The following is a 20,310-nucleotide window of genomic DNA, read 5'->3' as shown; positions in this document are numbered from 1 at the left end:
GAGGTTTATATTGGCTTAACTCACCTGTCAGATGGAGGTGGCAGAAGAAGGCACTCCAGTCCTCAATGTGTCAAAATCAGGAGGTGTGTCCATACCGATGCTTACGTTGTCATGACGTTATTTTCCAGTAGTCCATTATAGGTTCATGGAAAATCCCTACCGTCCTTTTCCTGTTTTGATTTGCAGATCTGAGCCAGTGAACATCCAGCAGGCTCTGAACGTCTGCCATTTTTGCAGAGCAGAGTGGAATGCACTGACTTCCTTGTTGTACCTGCAAATGTTTCATATCACTGCTGAGCCCAGAATTAACTTTGGATGTTTCCGAGGAATCTCCTATATGGGGGAAGAAACTTTTGTAATTGTAAAGCTGAGTCATTTACCTCTCTCTGTTTTTCTCACCACCTTCCTCTAGGAGTTTGATCCTGAAGAGTTCTACCATTTGTTAGAAGCTGCAGAAGGCCATGCCAAGGAAGGGCAAGGAATTAAATGTGACATTCCTCGTTACATTATCAGCCAGCTGGGACTCACCAGGGATCCCTTGGAGGGTGAGAACTCTTGGCTTGTACTCTCCAAACTGCTGAAGGGATAACCAGACATCCTGATCACTGCGTAGCTGAAGGAGGCTTTTGTTTTATTGGTTTAATTTCTAGGCCATTTTTCCTTATTTTCCTGTTTGCTGTCAAATTCTAGACTGTCCTTTCCAGCCCCATGTCTCAAAGGAATGTTGCTGGGCTAATGATCGCACATCAACAGTGACAATCCTTTACTTATGATGTTAATAATGTCTCCCTGTGTTATAGTATTATAGCTGAAACAGTGTTAGAAAATGGCTTTATGATTTGACTGTTTTCTCTGTGCTGTTGGGCAGTAAGTCTAGCCGTTACTCTAATGATCTGCCTTCCTGCTGGTGTCCTGGTTGGAAAGTATCCTATCGTCTCACTTTGTTGTCCTCTCTGGGAAAAGTGTGTTTGTTGTGATTTTCCAGAAGAAACCAGGACTAGTACCAATTTTTAGGTGGAGATAATGTTGTATTTTTACGTCTCCCATAGCAGTGAAACTAAAGAGAGTAATGCTTTAGAAGAGAGTAACAGCTTTTCTGCTGGGTGCCAGAATTCCATATGGTAAATTGAATACGCTGTAAGCGTACAGAGGCACAGAAGATCCTACCTTTGGAATTTGGAGTTGATGTTTCTGCCTGGCACTTTGCTAATCGTATGACAAGTTTTAGGAGCATGCATAGCTTGCTCAACAGCAATAGAAAGTGTGGCAGAAACTGGAGGTTACTGTGGAATATTTCAGTGATTGAACTGTACTTTTTATTCTCTCAGGAGAGCATAATTTTGGCATAAGTTAGTTGTCTGGATAGGACTAGTTTAACTTCTGTGGTGTTTACCAGAATGACAGTGACAGGTTGACTTCAAGTGAAGAGCTCTTCGGGAAAATTTCTACCAGAGATTGCTAAATGCAATTTAATAGCATTTGTTGAAATCTGACATTAAAGGGAAATTTCCTTTGATCCCTGTCATGGGAGAGAACCTTTCCATCATTAATTCCCCTTACTAAAGTCAAATTTTCTTTAGAGATGTGTGGAGATGTCAAGGTGCCTTATTTCCTTTCTGTAAGGAGGGCACCCAGAAATGTCAGTGGTGTCTGTTCAGAGACTAGTAGTTACCGTAGGATTTGGGTTTGCAAAGTTTAGAGCATCTCCTAAGACAGCTGAGTAGCCTAAACTGGCTTTCTCCCAGTTTGCTGCTGCTCAGCATTTTGCAGAATCAGACACATTTCATGCAGGGAGGTTGTTTGAAGTGTAATGCATTTTCTTTTGAGGACTATAGAGGTGCCACCAGGCTACATGCAGACATACATGCATGGAATAGCTTTTAATATTAACTAGACAGCAGTTTCCCCAAACATGCATTTATTGCTTTTACTTATTATAGAAACCATCTCGAATAAGTCAGGCTGAAATTAGAGCAATTAATTACATTCATCTTTATACAAAATACTGCCTGCAGCTTCTACGATGTTAAAGGTTATCACTGTATAATTGGGGTGACTTTTTACAGAGGGGAAAAATGTCCTTCATCATCTACAAGCACCTCTTAAAATCCTGTTTGTCTTGTATAAACAAAGAGAATAGTGTTTGATTGAGATCATTAGGAATAATCTTTCCTCCTTCTTTTCAGAAATGGCCCAGCTGAATAGCTATGACAGCCCAGACACTCCTGAGACAGATGATTCAGTCGAGGTAAAGCAGTAATACTCACTCTGTCTAGCACAGTTTTTTTTTATCTCTGGAAAGAAGTAGTCTGCAATAAAGAATTAATTATAATGCAGAGCAATTTTAATTAAAAAAAAAAAAACCAAGTGCTGACATTCAAAAGAACACATTAAAACACTTATGAAAAGGTGGAAATCTCTGTACTGTGGTGATGAAATGCTTAAAAGTTCCAAACAGGCATTATCATCAAGTTTTGGTGATGTCTTTTTGAGTTGCAAACAAAAAACATCTGGAGAAGTTCTTTGTAGCTGCATTTGTAAAATCTGATGGGTTTTGAAGGGAGATGACTTCAGTAACAGACGATTAGAAAAATTTAATTCTATAACCTCTAAGTTTCAAGGTTCTTTAGCTGTTTATTGTCTTTTAAAATGTAATGTTGAGGAAAGGCTTGAATCTTATAGTCCACTAACTTTTGGTGCTAATAATTTGTGAGATAATCCACAAGGGTACTAGAAATACAGACAGAGATACATCCTGATGTTTAGATATGTGTTCAGATTGGGTGAATGCTGCTTAAAAAAGAAAAGGACAAAAAGGTGTGTGTTACAATGAAGTAATTCCTGCTCCTGATTTCCGTTTTCTTCTTTCCCCAGAGCCGTGGGGCCTCTGTCCAGTCAAAGAAAACTCCATCTGAAGAAGAGTTTGAAACTATCAAACTGATCAGTAATGGTGCTTATGGGTAAGGCTTTGCTTCAGAAGAAAATATTGTCCTACCCAGCGAAGGGCAATAGCAATGTTTCACGAATGATTGATTTTTGTTGGGTCCAAAGCATAAATGAATTTTGCTTGGGTCTTAAACAGATCCCACACTTCTGATGTCTTCTGCATTCTTCTGGGAGGTACCCTGTCTTGTATGTTCTCAGGGTTTCTCAGACAATAGCCCCTGTACTGGACTTAGTTCCTGACTGTGGAGTCCTTATATTGCGTTGAACTGACACACAGCTTCCAGCTCAGGAACCTTTTGTAAAAATTAGTTGCCCTCCTTTAAAGATTTCAGAGTCTGGTATTCCTAATCCTTCTGTGGTGCAAATTTTCTGAAGCCCTTCCAGGCTGCGTCCTTAAGCCTGTTTTTCCAGGAACTATTTCTGCAATGTTTCTTTATGGTAGGTAGGTAAGATACAGACACTTCGGTGCCTTAGCTTGAGATGATGAAAACCTTTGCCCTAAACACTGTCTCTAGTAAGAATATTATCACTTAGATTATTGTGAGATCCTTGAGTAATAGTAAAAAAATGTAGTTCCATGGTCTGAGAACATTATTTTGTACCAATTTCCTTATTGCTTGTTAGGCCAGTCTGCATTTCCTTTGATGCTGTTTGGTTAAGTCCTGTGGTTTGTATTTGGTTAAAGGCTCAATGAGTGAGGGTAAAATTCTGTAGTTGCAAATATTATTGATGTTTCATTGATGATTCATTGAAACAGCAAGAATATTGAGAGAGAAATAGCTTGTGCTTTCCTGTTCTTCCATGTATTCAGATTTTATATGTAATGTGGCTGTTCTTAAGCACTTCAGATACTAAAATTACATTGGGGCAAGTCTGCTCTGAGAAATAATACAGTAAAAATGCCATTGGATTTTATTATCCATTGAAGAACCCAAAATGAGGTTGATTGGTTAAAATTTTAACTACTCATACAAACCTATCCAGAATTATAAAGATGGTTCTTTGACTCTCTCCAATTCATAAATCCTTACCAGGGAAATCACTAGGCTGTAACTGAAAGGTGGTGATATTCAGTAGGTCATAACAGCAAAACTTGAGCATGTGCTTGAGTGTTTTGTTGAAGTGGGTACTTAGTTAAAAGCAACTCTTTTTTTTTGAAGTTATATGTGAGAAAAGTGGAATGGTATTTTTTAGTCAGTGAAGACACAATGGAGCTTGTCGAAGAGCCATATTGTTGGACAGGAAGATTTTATATCTCTTTAGTCATATTTCTGCACAGACCCCATTAAATGTAACTTGGCTTAAAAGAGGGGAGAGAAGTGGTTGTTTTGCTGTTACTCGTGTCTGTCTTTATCCTGGGTGTATTTTATAGTCAGCTGCTGGTAGGACACAATATCATGTTAAATGTAGTATACTCTGGAGAAAAGGAAACAAGTACTGATTCAATAAGGCAGGCAAACTGGATGAAAATTTTATTTGCAAACTGTATTATTAAAGTGCAGGAATCTAATGATCTGCAAATGATGGAAATGTAACTGATACTTTACTGAAGGAAATCCCTGGTGACAGTGTTGAGTCAAATTAATTTTATGGAGCTGGGAAAGAAATCGTGCTGATTCCATACATTTTGGACCATTTTTTTAAGTGGAATGATGACTGTAGTGTTGAAAATTACATGCTTCTGCAATGCTGCTTAAGGAAGTTTGTGACATTTCTGTCTGAAATACCTCATTAGTCATATCAGCAAAAGTGCTGCTTAGTTCAAGAAGACAGAGTAGCTTCTGGAAGGAAGCATCACAGGGTTCCTTCTTTTCAGGGGGAGCTCAGCACTGACATGGAGTTGCAAATAAGTCTGTCAGGATCTATCCAAAGCAGTTACAATCACTGTTTAAAAAAAAAAAACAAAAAAAACCAACCAACCAATAAGCAAGCAAAAAAATAACCCAACTGCAAACACGTTTGAACTGAAAATGGAACTTTTCCTCTTGGTATGTGGTTTTCTAGGGCTGTGTATCTGGTGCGACACAAGACCACCCGTCAACGTTTTGCCATGAAGAAGATCAACAAACAGAACCTAATTTTGAGGAACCAGATCCAGCAGGCTTTTGTGGAGAGAGATATCTTGACTTTCGCTGAGAACCCCTTTGTGGTCAGCATGTTCTGCTCCTTTGAGACCAAGCGCCACCTGTGCATGGTTATGGAGTATGTAGAAGGTATGGTTGTCACTGTATGCACCTGCAAAGGGACCTTGGTCAGCCCTGCAGTTGCAGGGGAAGCTGTGATGCCCTTTCAGGCAGGAGTGTATAGATTGCTTCTAGAATGAAATGACTCATTCTACCACCAGTACAGTTTGGGATAAGGAGACACTCCATTTGTGAATCTCTGTGTCTGATACAACATGATTGCAGTGCAGCTGAGGAAACGTAAAGCTACAATGCTGGGGTCAGAAGTAAACATGGACTTTACAGTCCTCATTGGAGAGAAATCCTCTCTCTTTCCTGTGGGATGGCAGGGCTAGATCCATAGCATGTTTGCTTGGCATTGCAGTTAGAAAAAAGGCAGTTAAGAAACATCGCCAAGCAACATAGTCTTTATTCTTGAGCAGCCTTATTTAAATTACAGTGCTATTTCTGCTGGGGTTTTTTGCTTGTTTTGTTTATTCTTTACAATATTATCTGATTTTATTTTATCTCTGTATCTTGCTGTAAGCAATATATTTCCACTGGTGGATAGGATTAATTTCTTACGCCTGCCTTGCTTGGCTGAATGTTTATGAGAAATGAGCTTATAGTTATTGTATCAGTGCTCTTTCAGATAAATTAGTGGAATGAAAACAGATGTATTGGCATAAAAAATTTTAATATGGATTTCTATTTGTAAGTAGAGATGAAGGTCAAATGAAATGTGTGGGCAGTGTTCCTTAAAAAGCTTGAATCAGGCACCCACAGACTTATTTTCATGACTCTCACTGTGTTCAAAGGCAAGGCTGCCTCCCCATGCGTAGGGAGAGCCAATTAGTAGTTGTAGAGGTGTTTACTTACTATTTGAAGAAGGTTGTATATCAGAAGTAGTATGTGTCTCAGTGGTGGGGAGCAAAGAAATTTATAGAGGCCAGACAGTCATGAACTGCCCGTTCTTCAAGGCTTGCTTAACGGTTTGGAAATGGCATCTGCACAGTTCTTGAGCAAGCATGCCCAACATACATGGATCTAGATTTTCCTAAGATTTTAACATTTATATGAAGCTCAAGACAGAATGTACAGAGAGCTTTAGAATTCAGGCTGAGAGAGTTGAGATTGAGCCTCATGACTGTTCTTTCACTGTGCCATATTTTCAACTTCTTTCTTAGGAGGTGATTGTGCCACACTTCTCAAGAACATTGGTGCACTACCTGTTGATATGGCAAGGATGTATTTTGCTGAGACTGTTCTGGCACTGGAGTACCTACACAATTATGGGATTGTTCACCGTGACCTGAAACCTGATAAGTAAGTCTTTAGCTTTTCAGAATCATAGAACCATAGAATAGTTAGGGTTGGAAAGGACCTTAAGATCATACAGTTCCAACCCCCCTGCCATGGGCAGGGACACCTCACACTAAACCAGTGTTAGCCAAGGCTCTGTCCAACCTGGCCGTGAACACTGCCAGGGATGGAGCATTCACAACTTCCTTGAGCAACCCATTCCAGTGCCTCACCACCTTCACAGTAAAAAACTTCTTCCTTAGAGCTAACCTAAATCTCCCCTGTTTAGGTTTGAACCCATTCCCCTTTGTCTTATCATTATAATTCCTGATGAAGAGTCTCTCTTCAGCATCCTTATAGGCCCCTTTCAGACACTGGAAGGCTGCTATGAGGTCTCCATGCAGCCTTCTCTTCTCCAGGCTGAACAGCCCCAACTTCCTCAGCCTGTCTTCATACAGGAGGTGCTCCAGTCCCTGATCATCCTCGTGGCCCTCCTCTGGAGAGAAATGGTTCTTTAGGGTCTTTCTCCATAGGCAAGAGGACATGGGAGCTAGAGACAACAGATCTTCAGTGGCATCTGACATGTAGGAGATTTTATGGAGTCTCTCGTTACTGATGTAGAACCGGATAGACGCTGAGAAAGGGTGGGAAGAATGACTTCAGATACTATTTCAAAGCTGTTACTACACTGATGAAATTATGGCAGAAGATGTAGTGTGATTTCTAGTTGCCTTGGCTGCCCTATAGTTAATAGGAGGTTCCTTCCAGGTGTTTGATGGGGATGTAACGCCTAGAACTTGCTTAGCATTATCCTATGTTCTTTTTTTTAAATTGCTTTTGGGCAACAGTTAATTGAATGTTGGATTATTTTGCTGCTTCTCTTTCTTCTAGTCTTCTGATAACTTCCATGGGTCACATTAAACTAACAGATTTTGGACTGTCTAAAATTGGGTTAATGAGCCTTACAACTAATCTTTACGAGGGACACATTGAGAAGGATACCAGGGAATTCCTGGACAAGCAGGTAAGCTGAAAAATTTTGTCTATTGTTGTGGGATCAGATGCAAGATTCTCTTGGGTTAGAATGGGATTTTATAGCACTCCCTCTGCCTTGATGCTGTGCTCTGTGTTGTGGAGTAGGAGGAGAAGACACAAGTCTGTTCTCATGTTTGTGCATAAATTGGCATCTTCTGGTATTTCAGCTTCACGTTTTGGAGTGATGCACTTCAGCTCCTAGTTTAGGATATTGAAAATGTGGCCCAGGCAGCAGTGCAGGTGTGAACAGACGTTGGTTTAGAGGCATAACACAGATTTTGCTGGAAGGTTGTTCCACGGTCTCCCCCTTCTGGTGCTTAGAGAGTTCATGGCAAGTTCCTGTATGTTTCTTGTGATTTTGTCTCATGGCTTTTATCCCCATGGGTTTTATCCCCATGATATTTACTGAGGGTCATTTTTCTCCTTAGTCTCCATTTTGCTGGGCTTAACCAGCAAAATTCTTCTTGGTAACAAGACAGATTTTTCTTTGATGAATGAACAGCACTTCTGTGCACCTTCTTCAGCTTAAGTTGCTATTTTCTGGCCATAGTTGGCAGGAACTATACTCTTCTGGATGTAGGCTCACCATGCCTTGTATAACGGTATTAAAAAATACTTCCATCTTCTGAGAATACCTCAGATCACAGCTGAATTTTCTTTCTCAGCTGTGCCAAGTATTAATTCCTAATCACTCTGTGGCATTTTTGCCTTTGCTTCTGAGTAATTATGTTTTTTTCTAGCAGAACTTCTTTGGTCACAAGATCATGGCCTTGCACTTTGCAGTGTTACAGCTATATTGTTGCTGCTTCTCAGACTCAGGCAACTTAGACCTTCCCATATGATTTCCTTAGCCTTTGTCTCTGCCAAAGGTACCTCCCAGGTTTAAATGCTGGAGTGCGTAATCATGCTGTGCTGCTAATCCTGCATCTGTGAAACTAGGTTCTGCTAGCACAGAGATGCAAGAGGTTTGTCAAAACTGAGTTCCTTATAGCTGTAGCTCTGCCAGTAGACATCCATCAAGCAGACAGACCTGTACACACAGAATGTGCATTTTTCCCATATGCTTTACTGTATGTGCACCAAAAAACTCCTTAGCTGTCATATCCACACGAGGAACATTTCATATTATGTGATATCTTTTATGTGTAGGTAATGTGTTCCTCAAATACAGACTCTTGCTCCATGGAAGGTAGTTCGCAGCATAAAGTGGTTAGTGGCAGAACATTAATAACTTCCTTGTAGTGCTCTGGGGAGGGGGGGAAATAAAAAAGACAAGAATAAACCTTGATGTGAATCTGGCAGTTTTTAAGTTAATTGCTTTCTTGTGTTTCTCTTGAGGTCTGTGGTACTCCAGAATACATTGCACCAGAAGTGATCCTGCGCCAGGGCTATGGGAAGCCTGTGGACTGGTGGGCCATGGGAGTTATCCTGTATGAGTTTCTAGTTGGCTGTGTTCCTTTCTTTGGGGACACACCTGAAGAGCTGTTTGGACAAGTGATTAGTGGTATGTTTCTGTTCTGTCTCTGATGGGGTTTCAGAATGTACTGTGAAAATACCGAGGATCCACAGTTTAGACAGAAAGGACTAGGTGTAAAATAATGGCTTTTAATTTTGAAACATTTATCTATGTCAAAGTAGCATCTGTCTGATTTCAGCTATCAAGAGTTGTTGAGTTGCTTCATGTCTTGCTAGATAGCTCTTTCATTGTGCATGGTGTGGGAGTCATGCAGATGCTTGTGGGATTGGGGAAAAGTGTTTGAGGATGTTTTCCATCCCGTCTTTTAACTTAAATGATGGAGAATATGAAAGGAGCAGCCGCCAACTGGTGTAATTCAGCCTGATTTTGGTTATTTCTTCTCTAGATGCAAATGTCAGTCAATTAGTAGTTGTATAGACGAAATAAAAAGGAAGGTCTAAGCAAAACACATTGAAGCTGTTGTACTAAGCACCTTCACATCTTGTGGCTTTTTAAACCTATCTCCTGCTTGGAGTTGGACAAATGATTGCTTTGTGTTCTCTCAGTGAATACGCCAGTGAAAACATTTCCTATTGGGAATACTTTCTGAAACAGTAAATTTTTAACACACTTGGCAAATGTCCTTTATAAAAAAGCAAATTTCAGCAAAGAGCTAAATATGATGCGTGGAATTGTTACCTGCGAATTGTTCTCTCTGTTCCAAGTATAACAGGCTTGGAATGTGCAGGCACAGGATACAGCCACAGTATTGTCAGTGTCTTTGTTTATGGATCGTCATGGAAGTCCCATTTCATACTTTATTAATAGAGTTCTTACTGCTTCTTTTCTCCACTAGCACTGCTTTGATTGACAGCAGCTTTAGCTGACGCTGAATTTTATGCATTTTGGAAAATGTCAATGCTTGAATTATATTAAGTATGCAAGCTGCTGAATTCAGGGTATTTGTGATGCTGGGGCAGTACTTGAACACTGCATTTTAAGGTATAGGCTCATGAATGGTTATTCAAATCAGTCATGAAGCTGGTAGAAAATGTCAAGTCTCTTTTTGTCTCCAGATGAAATTGCCTGGCCAGAAGGTGATGATGCACTGCCACCAGATGCTCAGGACCTCATTTCTAAGCTGCTTCGCCAAAATCCTTTGGAAAGAATGGGAACAGGTAGGAACCTTGTGCATGGGAAAGTATTACCCAGAAGGAGGAAAAGAATCTACCTTGCCAGTGATGCATACCCACCCATGCTGAAAAATGCTCATCTAGAACTGGGAAACCGTTTGTACTGGGCTCAGTGAGTCTTGTGTGATGAAGCTCTGAGAATTAGTGTAGACAGATATTACTGTCTTGTTTGGCAAAAAAGAAAGGGGCACCTTCAGCTTGGCGATATAACTGCTCAATTTTGTGCTGTTCTGTTAAAGGCTTGAGGGTGGTTGTCTCCATTTGAACAGTGTATAATCAGATCTCTTTGAAGTTCTTTTTGACTAGGGGCTTAATCCCCTACATGGATGTTAATTCCTGGGTGTAATGAAATAAACGAAAACTTTCTCATTCCTAGAGGCTTGTACTGTGGAATTCTCCAAACATACAAAAAATCTGATAATGTCTTTGGCGAAGTCAGATGTGCACATCAATCTTTCTGTATGTTAATGTCAGGTTTGTAGTTTTACAGGCTAACATTTCTCATTTGCTGGTAGTGAGTTACCAAAAATAATCTGTAGCTACACTCTTGTTTTAAAACAATTTGTGCAATTCTGTGGCTTCACAGCACAGGTTGGCTGTTCTGTTGATTATTTTAATTTGATTTAATTTTAGATTTTCAATTGGAAACTACACTTTAAGGATAAAATAAAAACTCGGATGTATCGCAGTTCCAAAAGGCACGTGTATTCAGCAACTTAACACATGTGCACAAAAGGGTGCTGAATAGATCATGAATGAATAATGATATCAGATGGTTTTCACATGTTCTTCTTTACTTCAAATCCATGTACTTGAAAGATGTTGCTGTCATGGAAAAGATGTAGAGTTTCTTGTCTTATGAAATGAGTTGATGGACTGATTTTTTGATTCCTTACACACCTGTAATGCTGAGACTGCTGTTCTGCTTGGCGTCTTGTAGTGCCACTGGCACTCAGCAAACCTTTTATCTCTTTTCCTCTGCTATATTCTTTTTTAAGAAAGACAGTAGCATCTTTTATGAATATTAATTTCATTTGGAAAAAAAAAAAGCATACGCTGGTAGACAGATAAGCCCCAGTTTTCCCTTCTGGGTACCCAGGCTTCTGAGCTTAATATCAAAAGATACTAATTCAGGAAGATAGGTGAGCCCCTGCCTTGTTTTAAGCACATGAATGAGTTTATTCATGACAGTGGAGCCACTCATGCTAAGTGCTTTCTGAGTCTGCTCTTTATTCAGCTATGAACAAGGTGGTATTTAGAGCTTGGAAATTTTAAATTAAGATGTTAATTAGTTCTTAATCTTGCACTTGCGTGGAATGTAATAGCAGATGCTGTTTTCCAGCCAGTTTACTCATGTATTGCCATCAAACAAGAGGAGGAGGTGGGAAGGAGGAAATCTTGTTCAGATTTTATCCTGTATCACCACTTTGGTAAAAGGATAAGTCGTTACTCAAAATTCTTGGAAAATGGACTCCAGGTACTTAATTGTACTCGGGCACATTCTTTTAGGCTCTTGATATTTTTAGGGTTTATTTTTTCACATTATGCAAATGCTGAAAGAAATACTCTGCAATGAAAGATGCTTTATTTCAGGTAGTGCCTTTGAAGTGAAACAGCATCGGTTCTTTAAAGATTTGGACTGGAATGGATTACTTCGACAGAAAGCTGAATTCATCCCACAGTTGGAATCTGAGGATGACACGAGCTATTTTGACAGTAAGGCTAAAGAGTCAGCCTAAATGGCATCCTGGGTTTTGCACATATTTCATTTTTTAAATTATTAGAGATAAGTCATTGGTAGAAATGGAATGAAACACTTGATGGAAGTTGCTTTTGTAGGTTTCTGCTCAATGCCAGGTAAGGTTTCTTTGAAAGCAAATGAATTTTAAATGAAAAAGTGCTGCTGCTGAAGTCAGTTGACTTTTCACTGGTGCCTGTGGTCCTGCCAGCCATGGCCCTGCAGTGAGAGGTACTGCAGTTGCTATGCTGGGTTTCTTACAATACTTCCAAAGCATTTGGTAAATGCAGCTTTCTTGAGCTTTTGAGCACTATTATCTATCCCTAGTGGCTGTTTTCAGCCAATATTTCTTTAAACAAAACAAACAGGCCCTAACCCTTACAGAGAAGTATGTAGGGAAAATTCTTATTTGAAGTAATTTCAATTATTTTCACTGCAAGTGTATCACCTTATTTTAGTGTTACTGACTCTAATGAGATATGAAGTGAAGTGTCTGTCTGGTGTGTATGAATGTCTGGGAACTGCCGTGGTATCCATGCTATGTAGGATTCCTGGTATTTCCAGATAAGGACCAGACAGTCAGTGCTCTTGGGAGAGGAGGGAGGAGGGAGTGTCATGTGAGGGATGGAGAAGTCTCTGTGCCCAGAGCCTCTGTTCCCCAGCTTTCCTCGTTTGGCTTTGGGAGCTGAGCAGGTGGACAGGGCTTGGGCTTGTCACTGGTCAAGACAAGGGTCTCTCCCCAACTCCAGCTGCAGCACAGGATGATACTAGGCTATTTAAGTTCCCTGAGCTATGGAAACTTCTGCCTTCAGTGGAATCTCTTCCATCCTTCTAGGCCCATGGGACTGGCTTAACTCCATGTGGAGCGCATCTGTGTTTCTGTGCTCCTGTGCTCCTGTGCTGTGCTCAGGGAGAGAGGGAGAAAGCAGCCTGCCTCCAAGCCCTCTGCTGCCACACTGCAGGAGCAATGATCCTGTTTAGATAGTGCTCTTCCAGTTGGGGAATACGTTTTTAGGTTATGGGTAGGATGGAGAGAAAGATAATTTGATAAGTCTCTGTGTACTTGCTGCAGAGAGCAATTTGAGTCAAGCTGTGCAGAGGGGCTGAGGTGTGATTTGCATAGATTGAGGTTGTATTGATACCACATACATGTAGGAGCCAAGGTGGTGGTGTGTTCCTACCACTAACTGGACTTACTGGACACTGAAACTTGAGCTCTGGTCACTGTGTTGGGTCAGTCATTGGGAGAAGCACAATGCAGCAGCTGTGAGTGGATCCTGCTGGGTAAAAGCACCACGTAATGTTCAGGGGTGCAAATCACTGGGTCTGTCAAGTAGGAATGATGGCAAACTCCCCAAGTACCCAGGCATGCTCAGCAGGTTATCAGGGTGCCGTTGATGTGAGTCCTTTATGAAGGCTGGAATTCTGACATGAGGGAATATCTCACACAGACACTGATAAGAGTTGGTGTTGCTGTTATAAACCCTAATGCAGGAAAATTTAGAATTTATAGAAGTAGCTTTCTGGCTGATACAGTGCAGCAAATTTGGCTCAGTATAGCTATCAGCCTTCTGTAGCCAAACTTATTAACACCCACCCCTCAAAATCCGATGTGGCTGGCTTAGAAATCCAGTGCTGCAAATCTCAGCACCTCTTTTAGGAGGCAGTTGAGATTTTTGCAGTAAAAAATAGCTTTGCATCTTGGCTGCTTGCCTGTTTTCTTTAAGAAAACCTTATCCTTTTGCTAGTTGTAGGAGAGAGAAGAGGAAATATTTTAGGGGGTAAATATTTTTATTTTGTTCAAGAAAGCTTGGTTGCAGGATAGACTTTGTGCAGTCAAAAAGCTGTCTATTGGAAACTGGAATAGTGAATTGTTTCAGTGTTTCCTCCCTTGTGATTGTTTGCTGTTGAGAAGAAATATCCCTACCACAAAGGGTCTGCAGGATTAGACACCTGCTGAGTACCAGCTGCTTTTAGAATCTGATACAGCTGAAGATGTAAGATAAATTCAGTAGGAAGGAGGTATTCTGCACTGCTAACTACAATATGAGCAAAATTAGCTGGGTATGTTTCGTTATTAAGAAAAATACCCTGCATGGTATATGAGCGCTCCAAGTTCTTGGTAAACAGACAAGTAGGAATGCTTGATGTGTGAGAGTCACCTCTAGTCCTTGCACTGATGGCACATGCCATGCCTTGTTCACAGCCCGTTCAGAACGGTACCAACACCTGGATTCAGAAGAAGAGGAGGACACTAATGATGATGATCATGTGGAAATTCGGCAGTTTTCCTCATGCTCGCCGAGGTTCAGCAAGGTAGGAGCATGCTGACTTGTTGAAAGACAGGAACACAGCTTCATTGCTTCATATGAGGTAGATTTTAGTCATACGGTTCATATGTTTGGGGATTGCACGGTGTTTTAGTATAAACTGAGGAAAGAAAAACTGTATATGTTGTTTATTCTGTGATAATCTGTGGCCTATTAGAAGGTGAGTACCAGAATAATTGGAGAATAAGGTTTTGTATTTCTTCATGTTTCGCTAATATGCAGACGTCTCTTCTATCTCTGATAGTTTGGTGTTTTTCCTGATGACTTGGATGCTGGCTTAGGTAGTATCCAAAGCTTATTTTCTTTGAACAGTGTCATTCTGAAAGGGTCTTCCAGTAGGTAACAGGATGAAAATTGATTCTGGCATTTTGGAATAAGGGTCTAAAATCCAAGAGATCCCACGTAGTAAGAGCACAGGTGAAGCTTGCACCTCTGCTGTTGTTTATTGTCTCAAATACAGCCTGAGGAACAAAAGGTGAAGTGATAGTTTGAAAGAGAAGGATCTGGGCATATAGTGTATCATGAGTTAGATGTGCCAACTTATTGAAGCAAAAAGGCAGTTGCCATAGTGGGAGATCATGAATATTTTCTGCAAAGGAAATGAAGAAATCCTTTCCATCTGCTTAGTGCTAGGAGGGCCACATCTGGGGTACTCTGTCCTGTTCTGGGCAATGTTCTTGAAAATAAACAGGGACCAGTAAAAGAGAGTCCAGAGGAAAGCAACAAGAATGATCCAAGATCTACAAAACATAAAACCTAATGTGTTTCTAAATGCATAACTGCTAGAATGAAAGTACAGTGGTCTTCCTCTTCTACACAGACCTGATATGAAATGATGGGCACAAAGGGTGTATACGATAGACTGTAAGAAGTAATTTCCAATGTGGAACAATAACTAAGCCCTGATGTGGGTTGCCTGGCGAATTTGGAGCATTTCCATCTCTGTCAGCTTTTCAGAACAGGTTAGAGAAATATCTGTCAGGTGTTAGAGGAGACATGGCTCTGCTTTGAGGTGAGGAAATGGTCAGGAAGCCCTGAGGAGGTCCCCTCTAGCCATGCTTTCTGGATTCAGGTCTGTGCGGGTGGTTCAGGTCTCATTCAGGTGGTTGGAAATAAAAAGCTGGAATTCTGGACACTTCAGAGTAGTACAACTCCACTGTTAGAGTGGATAAAATAAAGTATGTTTGCGGCGGGGCAGAAGGGAGAAGGAACGCTGTTTTGGCGTCAGGTCACTATGAATTGTCTTTTCCTCTTCTTAATGAGACGGGAGTAGGAATTGTACTTAAGACCTCTGACATATTTCAGGTTGTCATGACAGTTCCTCCAGATTTCCACCACTGAACTCAGATTTTGAAGCATCAGTTTGTCCTTCTTTGTCCTCAGCTGGGCTACAGTGGTTTAAGTAACAGTTACCATTAAGTTTATGGAGTTGCTCCTGATTTGCATCACCAAAAGTACGTTCAAAATTGGACCTGAGGATTAGTTGGGGTTTTGAAAAAGTTGTAGTGCGTACATAAGGGTTTCTTTTTTCCTGCCTTTTCTCACCATGAGTATTATTCATCTGCTAGACTGAAGCTTTTCTTTAGGGTTCAGTGTTTTTGCCACAAAGAGAAAAAGTTCACTTTTAATGAATTTATTCTAAGACCTGGGAAATTATACAGCATTTGTAATGTGGGAGGCATAAAAGGTTCATTGTATTTTGAAGTTCTTGTCTGACAATTCAGCCATATGATTTATTAATAGTTATCTTGTTGATGCTCTGAATTTTTAATAACATTATTTTCATTAATCTCTTCTTATGTAAATTAGGTCCACAGTCAAGTGTAGTTTTAAAAGGATAGATTTTTTTGCTTAATCATTTAATTATTTAAAGACGGCTGTAAAACCAAGAAAGGCACTTTCATTAAGCTGTCAGCATTATAGTAGATTCCTTGAGGAGGACAGGACTTTTTTGTTCTGAAATAAGCTTGGGGCAATGCTGGTAGACTGATGATAATGAAATGGGGTCATGAGCATGATGCCTATCACCGAATTGGATTTGTATAGTGAGATTTCAAGATCCAGATGCCAGCCTTCAAGACTTGTGGAGCCTACTTTAGCAATATCTCCTCTTGAGTTTGAGAATGGTTAAAAACTAAAATCAAGTAGTTTCGAAAAGTCTTAGGATTTCTGTGGTGTGCTGGGCTGTTTTCAGGGGAGAGGTGTTGGATGCTGTTGTAGAAAGGCATGTTCAGTGTTTCCGAAGTTTGCCTTTTTCCTTTCCTCCTTGGCACACTTTGAGTATGTCACATCTGCACTGTGTTATTTAGTTAAAGAACATTGCCAAGTTCATGCCCTTGGGGAATATCTTCCATTTTGAGAAGAGATTATGCCCCTTCATCAGAAAAGGCCACGTAGGTTTGTTTTCTCTGTATAGAAGGATCTTTTGCTGTGTGCAGGTGTACAGCAGCATGGAACGTCTTTCCATCCATGAAGAGAGGAAGACTCCACCACCAACTAAACGGAGTCTGAGTGAAGAAAAAGATGACAGACTGGACAGCCTTGGTAGCTTGAAGAGCCGAGACCGCAGCTGGGTGATTGGGTCCCCTGAAATGTAAGTTCTGTAGAACCAAGCCTTCTGGTTTCTCATAGCGTCTGACCTGCGCCAAAACTTTCTCTGACCAGTGTTAGGTCAGGGATGCTTCATATGATGTATTTCCACAGATGAAGCCTGGAATAAATAGCTGAAAATCATGGAATGGTTTGGGTTGAAAAAGGCTTCTAAAAATCATCTAGTCCAACCCGTCTGCTGTGGGCAGGGTCACCTTCCACTAGACCAGGTTGCTCAAAGCCTCACACAACCTGGCCTTGAATGTTTCCAGGGATGTGGCATATCTCTGGGCAACCTGTGCAAGTGTTTCACTATCCTTGTCATAAAATCAATGCATAGAAGTGATATGGTCCTTAAATGTATCTTGATAAGTATTAACATCTCCTAAGTTTATGCCAAGTACTTTGAATGAATGTAAAGGAATTATAACCTTAAGTAAGGCTTTAGTCTGTGGAATGACTAGTTACATCAGAAATGTCCCAACAGCAGTTGTTTCTTAAACATCAGTGAATCCACAGTGTGGTGTGGCCGGACTTTTACCATTTGTCACAAATGAGAGAAAATATTAGCAAAGTCCAAAGTTTCTAAAGCTCAGAATATCCAAAAGCCTCTTGTCTTCTAATAACAAATGTCAGTAAAATATATTAATACCCAGATTTTGGATATCCACCATGTTTCTAGCATTCCTGAAATAATTGTCAACCTTTCCTTAAAAAATGGTTGTGTCACATTTTGTGTAACTCCTGATTGGCATTACAAGTTTAAATAAAAGGAAAACAAAAAAAAAGAAGAAAGTTATAGATTACACTCTTAGCTCACGTGCATCTTGCATCAGGCCTTCTTGGCTTCAGATTCACAGCAACTTTGAGAGAAAAAGCCATCTAGTTCCCAAAAGAACATGGATGATGATTTGCATTTTGTAATTGTGGCTTTTATAATCTTCAATATCATCTTCATTGAAGTGTACTCTTCTTTGGTATTATTCCTTCCTCTCTTAGAAGCTTAACAATGGAATATACTGGAAATCTAAACTCAGATGGTGCCCCAAGTCTGTGCTATTTTAGGTCCTAATGATGTAGCTCAGTCTCCTAACTTCACCCTAAACTGGCTCCAACTTTGTGAGTTGGGTCTGTGTGCTATTCTCACTCTTTATAGTTCATTATCCTCCTAACTTGACTGAGGGGCTCGGTCTTGGTTTTTCCCTTAGATTGCGTAAGCGCTTGTCTATGTCTGAATCCTCACACACGGAGAGCGACTCCAGCCCACCCCTGACCGTCCGCCGGCGCTGCTCGGGGCTTCTTGATATGCCCCGCTTTGCCATCTCCACTGAGGACGAGGGAACTGTTCTCAAAAGACCACAGTCTGAGGGGATGCTCTTACCCACCGTGCAGTCACGGGAAGGGCTGCCAGTGCCCATTCCAGAGCAGCCTGTGGAGCAGGAGCTGCAGCTGGAAGGTGATGCTGGACCTACCACCCCCTCCACAGCTGTCAGCAGTGCCTCAACGTTGACAGGTATGTGTTTGGTGTGATGGTGTCGTGGTCCCCAAGAAAGCCCTCTTAGCTTTCAGACATTAACTGTAAAACTGTGGATCTGGATGGTAGATGATGTAAATGTCTCTTGCAAAGTGGTTACTTTAGTATAGTTTTGTGGATGTGCTTGACTTTGAAATAGCATCAGTGGTTTAATCTCTTCAAAATTACAGCTTATATTTCAGTCCTGGCACTTCAAATTATTAAGGTCTTCTCATGCTTGAGACCCATATGATCTATGCCTCCTTACAACCACTGTGTGCCTGCCTAAGGCAGCATCATTTTAAGCATTCATCAGAGCAGATCACTGCTGAGTTGGAGCTGGAGAATATGGGTATCAGACACATTAACAGATCCCTGTTTCGTATGGTTTTATCTATCAAAAACTTTTGGAGTAGAGACTTGAAGTTTGCTGGGGTGTGAGGTTTGTGACAGGGACATGCTACTTGCTGTCTCAGCCAGATATCCCAAAATTGAGTCAAGCTGCAGGCTTAAAAAAGTGCATCCTAAGTTTAGTAGAGTGAGTCTTAGAAGCCAGGTTTTGACTTCTTAGAAGCTTTGACTGTCCTGGGGCCAATCTCCAGCACTTGGCTGAGCTGGACCTTCCCTGCAATGGTGCCCTGGGCTGCTGCAGTGCTTGGCTGGGCTCTGGATGCTGAGTGTCCCCAGCTCCTGACCATTTCAGGGCACCAGGAAGGCAAAGGACAAAGGTGCCTGTTTCTGAGAACAGAGGAACAGCTGGGAACTGGTGGGAAGCAGTAAGGGTGAAAAAAAGAAAAGCCAGTTTGGACCAATGGAAGAGATTGAAGAATTTGAATAGAAGGTTGGCAGGTTGGTTTACAGCCCGGAAAGCCAGCTGTATCCTGGCTGCATCAAAAGGATCATGACCAGCAGGTCAAAGGAGGTGATCCTGCCCCTCTGCTCTGCTCTCGTGAGATCCTACCTGGAGTATTGTGTGCAGTTCTGGTGTCCTCAACATAAAAAGGACATGGAACTGTTGGAACAAGTACAGAGGAGGCCATGAGGATGATCAGGGACTGGAGCACCTCCTGTATGAAGATAGGCTGAGAAAGTTGGGGCTGTTCAGCCTGGAGAAGAGAAGGCTGTGTGGAGACCTCATAGCAGCCTTCCAGTATCTGAAAGGGGCCTGTAAGGATGCTGGAGAGAGACTCTTCATCAGGAATTATAGTGATAGGACAAAGGGGAATGGGTTCAAACCTAAACAGGGGAGATTTAGGTTAGCTCTAAGGAAGAAGTTTTTTACTGTGAAGGTGGTGAGGCACTGGAATGGGTTGCCCAAGGAGGTTGTGAATGCTCCATCCCTGACAGTGTTCAAGGCCAGGTTGGACAGAGCCTTGGGTGACATGGCCTAGTGTGAGGTGTCCCTGCCCATGGGAGGGGATTGGAACTGGATGATCTTAAGGAACTTTCCAGTCCAAACCATTCTATGATTCTGTGATTGTATTTGAGAAGGAAGGCATATTTAGGGGAAGAACTAGATAGTAGTGTTAAAGAACAAGGATTAGCTGCGTTAAGAAAATAAAAACAAGTTGGTGGATGAACCTGCGAACAAGCAGGCAAAGCAATTGTGGATGCATTGAGGATGGAAAGGAGACGAAATGAGTACTGGGCAAGGAGTCAGAATGACAGCAAGACTGGACATGGACAAAGTGAAGGGCACTGGGCAGATGTGATGGTGAATTGATAGCAGAAGGTGGAAATGCGTTAGAGGAAATTCACCTCCATACTAAAGCCAAAGAACCCCACATCTCATTATTCCTCTTCTGCAATCCAGTCTGTGAAATTCCTTCAGAATTGTCCCATTTTCCACTTTGGCTCATCCTTCCAGAACAGGCCCAGTGCTTCCATCATGTACTCCATTAACCCGTGAGAGGAGGTATAGGAATGAAGGAAGTAAGGTACCACATACTTGGATGACATAGGTGTCATAGGGGAACCTTAGTTTGTCCATTTCATACTAAAAGAACCAGAAACACGCTACTAAAAATTGTGAGAACACCTTAATTA

The 20,310-nt window shown here is 41.2% G+C and overlaps 1 protein-coding gene across 18 annotated transcripts in view; it reads left to right on the top strand.

Annotated features, from left to right (window-relative positions):
• The window catches only part of MAST2 (microtubule associated serine/threonine kinase 2), a 213,411-nt gene that overhangs the window by 179,954 nt on the left and 13,147 nt on the right, over positions 1-20,310 (top strand). For all 18 annotated transcript variants that reach the window (XM_061451359.1, XM_061451358.1, XM_061451357.1 and 15 more), the window contains 12 exons: positions 413-545; positions 2,187-2,248; positions 2,875-2,960; positions 4,951-5,159; positions 6,296-6,434; positions 7,302-7,434; positions 8,784-8,949; positions 9,978-10,079; positions 11,688-11,810; positions 14,039-14,148; positions 16,601-16,755; positions 17,960-18,264. In XM_061451359.1, the coding sequence (XP_061307343.1) occupies positions 413-545; positions 2,187-2,248; positions 2,875-2,960; positions 4,951-5,159; positions 6,296-6,434; positions 7,302-7,434; positions 8,784-8,949; positions 9,978-10,079; positions 11,688-11,810; positions 14,039-14,148; positions 16,601-16,755; positions 17,960-18,264 (1,723 nt within the window). The remainder of the gene's footprint in view (positions 1-412; positions 546-2,186; positions 2,249-2,874; positions 2,961-4,950; positions 5,160-6,295; positions 6,435-7,301; positions 7,435-8,783; positions 8,950-9,977; positions 10,080-11,687; positions 11,811-14,038; positions 14,149-16,600; positions 16,756-17,959; positions 18,265-20,310) is intronic.

The sequence above is a fragment of the Pezoporus flaviventris genome, unplaced genomic scaffold (assembly GCF_033815535.1).
Source record: "Pezoporus flaviventris isolate CSIRO_AGI_PZ_B2104156 unplaced genomic scaffold, CSIRO_AGI_Pfla_v1 ptg000013l, whole genome shotgun sequence".
NCBI classification, from domain to species: Eukaryota; Metazoa; Chordata; class Aves; order Psittaciformes; family Psittacidae; genus Pezoporus; species Pezoporus flaviventris.
Note: the sequence above shows the minus strand (reverse complement) of the source record. Positions and strands in the feature narration are given on the sequence as shown.